Raw genomic sequence first — 6,000 nt, forward strand, 5'->3', positions numbered from 1 at the left:
GATCCCTGCTGGCCCCTGCTCAGACAGAAGCAGCCCCAAGCAGAGGTGAAGGTAGCTACAGAATCTCAATAAAACCATATTCCATTTGACAGAGAGGGAAACTGAGGAACTCAGCGGGTCCTTGGTGGGCCCAATGTCACTTAGCTAGCCAGGGTCAAAGCAGGGAGCACGACCTCACTTTTGAACTCCTGGCCTGAAGTTCTTCTTCCCCTAGCCCCATCCGCGCCCTCCGAGCTCTGGGCTCCGCCCAACTGGGTCCTGAACCTCTGCCAACTGTGCCAAGGGTCTTAGACACCTGCTGCGGTCACCCGTCGCCCCGCTTCTCGCTGCATGACCCCGGACCCTTTGCCTCCAGCCCCAGGGTCTCCCTAGGAGCCTGCGGGATACTCGTGGCCGCCACTCACCTGGCGCGCAAAGCCTCAGCCCCCTACTGCCTCCGTGGACCCCAGTCTCTGGTTCAAGTCTCCGCCCCTCCCGCTGGCCCCGCCCGCCCGCCTTATAGCAACTCTGGGGGCGGGACCTCCTCAGGGCTGACCAATGGGGAAGGGGTATTCGGGGGCGTGTCTGGGAGGCGGGGCTTGACTCTGGGGCGGGGCTCCAGACTCCTGCAGCCCTCCCGTTGTGCTGGCGGAACGCCTGGTGGTTCGCCTGGAGGTTGACAAAGCAACCCTGGGACGCTGTTTGCCCACGGACTGGGCTGCTTCTGTCCCGCGCAGGTCTGGCCACCTGTCACCCACCCTGCTGTTGCTGCGGAGACAATGGAGGGCAATTCCTGCTCCTGCACCTCCTTCAGTGACCTTGGGCAAATTCCCAACGCCTGCCTTTCTTTCTTTTTTTAAAAAATTATTTTTTATCTACCACTTAATTAAGCCAAGGAGCCCTGGTGGTGCAGTAAAGCATTCAACTGCTAACCAAAAAAGGTCAGCGGAACCCACCAGCTGCTCTGCAGGAGAACGATGAGGCAGTCTGCTTCCGTAAAGGTTACAGCCTTGGAAACCCTATGGGCCAGTTCTATTCTGTCCTATAGGGTCGCTATGAGTTGGAATTGACTCGATGGCAGTGGTTTTTTGGTTAATTAAGCCATCATGGCTCGGTAGCGTAGTGCCTAAGGCACTTGACTGCTAACCAGAAGGCCGGTGGTTCAAACCCACCAGCCACTCCTCAGAAGGAAGGTTGGGCAATCTACTTCCATAGGGCTACTTCTCGGAAACCCGAGGAGGGGTCACTATGTGTCAGGTCTGACTCGAAGGCACATCGCGGCAACAACAATAAGCCATCATGGCGACCCTGTGTTACAGAGTAGAACTATCTCAGGATTTTCTTGGCTGTCATCTTTATAGAAGCAGATGGCCAGGCTTTTCTTCTGTGGGGCTGATGGTGGGTTAGAAGCCCCAAACTTTAGGTTAGTGGTCCAGTGCAAGCCAGTTGCCCCGCATAAGGTTGTGATGAGTTTCAATCAAATCCACAGCAACAGGCTTGTTTGTTTGGTTGGTTGGCTGGTTGGTTTGGCTAAGTCAAGAGCCAGGCCAGCCCATTCCCTCAGATCCCCATCTTACAGATAAGCAAACTGAGTTTCAGAAAGCCTAAACTCCTTGCCTCAGGACCCACAGGAGGGAGGGAGCTGGTTCAAACCCAGCCCTCATTACCACACCTCTGGTGGCATAGTGCCTAAGGCACTTGACTGCTAACCAGAAGGCTGGCGGTTCAAACCCACCAGCCACTCCCTTCTATAGTGATATTGCCTCAGAAACCCAAGGAGAGGTCACTACGAGTCGGGTCGACTCCATGGCACATAACAACAACAACAATGGCTCCACACTCCTTCCAGGGCATCTGAAAACACGTGGGCATCACTATTTGGCTACCCTGTGCCTCAACATCCCAGACCTGCCACTGAGTTGATTCCAACGCACAGCTCCCCTAGAGGACAGAGGGAGGAGAACAGCCCCACAGTGTCGATCTTTGTGGAAGCAGTCTGCCCGCTCTTTCTCCAATGGAGTTCCTGGTGGGTTTGAATCACAGACCTTTTGTTAGCAGCTGAGCACTTAACCACTGCACCACTAGAGCACCTTCCCAACATCCCAGGTTCCTGCAATCCCCCTTGCCCAAGCTGAATTGGCAAGTAGTTCCAGGGTCTGAGTTATGGGCACACAGACCCCTGTGCCTGCCCTGTCCTGCAGCCCCAGCCAGCCTCCCCACCCCATCCTGTGTGGGAGCCCCCCAAGGGTTTACAGGCCAGCAGGACAAATTGTTTGGAGACGTGAAGCTATGTGGTTTAATTTCAACCTTCCCTGGGACATGGGCTTTGGCAGAAGTCCCTCAGTAAAACGACACCCGGGCAATGGTCAGAGTTTTATTTCCAGTTCAGTCTGGGATGGGGGGAGGAGGAGGAGACAGGTGCCACCAGATCCCAGTTGCCATCTACAGGGAGCCCGCGCCCTGGATTCCACCCCCCGCCCCCTCCCTCATCCTGGAGGCCTAGAAAGCTGAGTGGGAGAGGCAAGAAGCACACTGAATATGGTCATTGAATTCTGTTCAACAGTTCTTTACTAAACCCTCAGACCGGGTCCCAAACTGAGTGAGGAGACGCAGCCCCAAGACCTGCACTCAGGGACACCCCCCAGTCTGAGGAAGACAGAGCTAGACAAAGACACTCCCAGAGCAGGGCCAGGAGGTGGCTGGGAGAGCCCAGAAACCAAGAGATGGAGGAAATGAGGAGAAAGGGGTGTCTGTCAGAAAACACAGCTGGACAAAGACAAGGAGGCCAGAAGGCCCAAGGTGTATTTGGGGAAACATAGGCCAAAAGGAATTTTGGGCAACTATGGAAACACCCCAAATGTCACACCTAGAAGTGGGGTGCAGTGTCCCCCAAACCTGTCTGGGACCTGGCCACTTCCAGGAGCATCTGTCCCTTCCTGGTGTCCGGCCCAGCGCAGAGTGTGTCCTTCCTGGAGAACATCGTGTCATTGTTGGCCACCAGCCAGTGATAGAGGTCGTTCAGGTTCTGGTCGCAGACCCAGGGGTTGCCAGAGATATCAAAACCATTCTTCATGGCCCGGGCCGGCTGCCCTAGGGACGCCCAGAGCCCCGCGGGCACGCTGCTCAGCAGGTTGTTAGAGAGGTCCAGCATGTCCAGCTCCCGCAGGCCCCGGAAGGCGCCGGCGGCCACTTCCGACAGACTGTTGTTTTGCAGGAAGAGGTAGTGCAGGCCAGGCTGGGGTGCCAGCAGGTCCTCTCCCAACGCCCTCAACCTGTTGCCCTCCAAGTGCAGCCGTTCCAAGCACAGTGGGCCCCTCAGGAGGTCAGAGGGCAAAGTCTCCAGCTGGTTGTCGCCAAGGTCAAGGGTTTGCAGAGCCGTGAGGTTGACCAGAAGCTTGGCGGGCAGCATCCGGAGGTGATTCCCAGACAGATCCAAATACGTCAGGGCCTTCAAACCTTTCAGCCACGAGGCCTTCAGGTCTGCCAAGCAGTTCTCCTTCAGCACCAGGGTGTGGAGGGCGGCTGAGGCCTGGAAGAGGCCGGGGGGCAGCTGGGCCAGGGCATTGCGGGTCAGATCCAGCACCTTCAGCCCAGGCACAGGCAGTAGGAACTCGGCAGAGAGCTTTTCCAGCCGGTTACTGGAGAGATGTAATTCCTGGAGGTTAGGGGTGCGCTGGAGAGTGTCAGCCGGCAGCTGAGTCAGGTTGAAGAACTCCACCGCCAGGTAGACAGTGTTAGCTGGGAGGTGGTGGGGGGGTTTGGCAGGTGGGTGGCAGGAGACAGAGCTGCCATTGGCTGAACTGGACACCAGGCAGGCCTTGAGGCTGGAGGTCAAGGCCATTAACAGCAACAGCAGGAGGAGGGTTCTAGAAAGACAGGGGTCAAGGTCCTCTGGGCTGCAGGCAATGATTATTAATAAACAAAGATGGGTACCCACCCACTGTCAGGAAGTTGATTCCAACTCATAGCGACTCCTGTTGGGTTTCCAAGGCTGTAAATCTTTACAGAAGTCAATTGTCTCAGCTTCCTTCTACGGAGTGGCTGGTGGGTTTGAACCAACAACCTTCTGGTTACCAGTCAGCTGCCTTAGGCATTGTACCTTCAGAGCTCCTTAAGGTGGGCACAAAACCCAAAAACAAACTCACTGCCTTCAAATTGATTCCGACTTATACTGACCCCCATTGAGTTTCTAGGTGGTAAATCTTTACAGATGTAGATTGCCTGGTCTTCCTTCCACAGAGCAGCTAGTGGGTTTGAACCACCAACCCACTGGTTAGCAGGCAAATGCTTAGTCACTGCACCATAGAGCTCCTTAAAGTAGGCACAGCAGGGTCAAAATATACCCAGAGTCTGCCCACTTCCTTTTTATCTCCAACACCACCACCTGGTCTATGCCACCTCCTCACTCCCTGGACGAGTACAATCACCCCTTGCCTTAGCTTCCTCCCAGCTGTCAGAATGACCCCGTTTCAGGGAGAATTCTAATTGTATGCAACTTGAGTCTGACTCCTAAACACTACCCTTACCCCTTGCCAGTTCCACCTCCATGGACTAATAATTATTTGAAGTCCACCTTACTAGTGTCTTCTGATCTGGCTGGTTTTCTGTGTCAGTTCTTACCTCTTTGGCTTAGTGTTTTGAAGGCTGAGCCAGTGAACTCCTACTCATCCTGCAGAGCCCCAGCTCCCATGCCCTCTTGTCACAAAACCTTCTCTGCTCTCCCCAAGCAGAGTTCATTTTCCCCTCGAGGCTACTCCTCTTTCTTTCTAGCCCTGATCACACAGGTTGAGGATGTCTGGGTCTGGCTCCATCTCCCTCAGCTCATGGAGAATCCTTGAGGGAAGGGCCACTTAGGTCCTCAGTATTTCTCAGCATGAAGCCAGGCACAAGGGGTTATCCATGTTGGTCAGCTGGGTGACCTCCACTAACCCAGAGCTCCAGGTGCAAACACGTGAATCTGAAAATATTTTCTGCTTGGGTCAGGCCTGGAGGCAGGCATTCGACCTTGGGAGAGGGTGGTCTACGGTGACACCCCCTCTAGGAGGCTAGGGCTTTTCCTGCTCTCTTGGTCCCTTCCGCAATGGCTGCCCTCATCCAGGAGCCCTCAAAACCATCTATATAGCCTTGGTTACTATGGCCCAGTTACTTCCCGGCCCCACCAGCGACTCTCCCGGGGCTTCTGCAGGTGTGTGTGTGTGTGTGTGTGTGTATGGGAGTGAGTCTGTTAGTTGTTCCAGCTGCAGGTCTGCCCCTGCCCCTGTGATTTCAGTTGGTCTGGCAGAGTGTCTGTATGTCTCTAGGCCTGCCCAGTTGGGTGGGGTGGGCACCTACCTCTGGCTTTGCTCTCGGCTCTGGGAGGACATGGTGATTCTTCTCTCTCCCTTCTCGGTTCCTCTGACCTGGGAAAGTGACTTTATACCTGCCTGGGCCGGAAGTGAGGGAACCAACCATGGGGCAATACCACCCCTCAACCTGTTCCTGTTTGGGGTTGAACTGGAGCCAGGTAGAGAAAAGGGAGGGGTTGGGGTTGTGAAATTGCTTCCTGGCACCGGCAGGGTGGAGGCGGGGGGTGGGGGTGTCCACCACAGTCTTGGTTCTTTTTCTGTCCAGTTTCTCCTCTTTCTTCCTGCTGTTGGGGGGCAACCAAGAGTCTCTGGGGCTGAGCCCTCCAGTTACCCCAACCCAGAATTCAATGGGCACGGTCGCATGGCACCATTCCTGGGGGATTGGGACATCTCTTTGAGTAAGAGGCATGATTTACAGGAAACTTGAGCTACTATGAAAATCATTAAAAAGAACAATTAGTCTTTAGTCCTTGGACTATTGTTTTGGGATTTAAAAAAAATGAGATTAAAAAAATAGAATTCAAAAGTGGATCATGCCAAAAATCAGCAGTCTTTGAACAATGGCTCAGGAGGAACTAGACCTAGTTCTGAATGTTAGTTGTGCCATGAATTTGCTCTGTTTTGTGATCTTGGGCAAGTGGCGTAACTGTTCTTGGTCTTAGTTTTCCATCTGTGG

General features: G+C 54.4%; 1 protein-coding gene across 1 annotated transcript; it reads right to left on the reverse strand.

Moving 5' to 3' along the window:
* Positions 1 to 2,845: 2,845 nt before the first annotated feature.
* LRG1 (leucine rich alpha-2-glycoprotein 1) lies at positions 2,846 to 5,342 on the reverse strand. Its single transcript, XM_007951102.1, has 2 exons — positions 5,311 to 5,342; positions 2,846 to 3,875 (listed from the first exon to the last, which is right to left on the reverse strand). The coding sequence occupies exons 1-2, from the start codon at positions 5,340 to 5,342 to the stop codon at positions 2,846 to 2,848; spliced, it is 1,062 nt and encodes a 353-aa protein (XP_007949293.1).
* Between the last annotated feature and the right edge of the window lie 658 nt (positions 5,343 to 6,000).

This window comes from Orycteropus afer, unplaced genomic scaffold, assembly GCF_000298275.1.
Source record: "Orycteropus afer afer isolate SDZICR_OR568_19922 unplaced genomic scaffold, OryAfe1.0 scaffold00291, whole genome shotgun sequence".
Classification (NCBI taxonomy): domain Eukaryota; kingdom Metazoa; phylum Chordata; class Mammalia; order Tubulidentata; family Orycteropodidae; genus Orycteropus; species Orycteropus afer.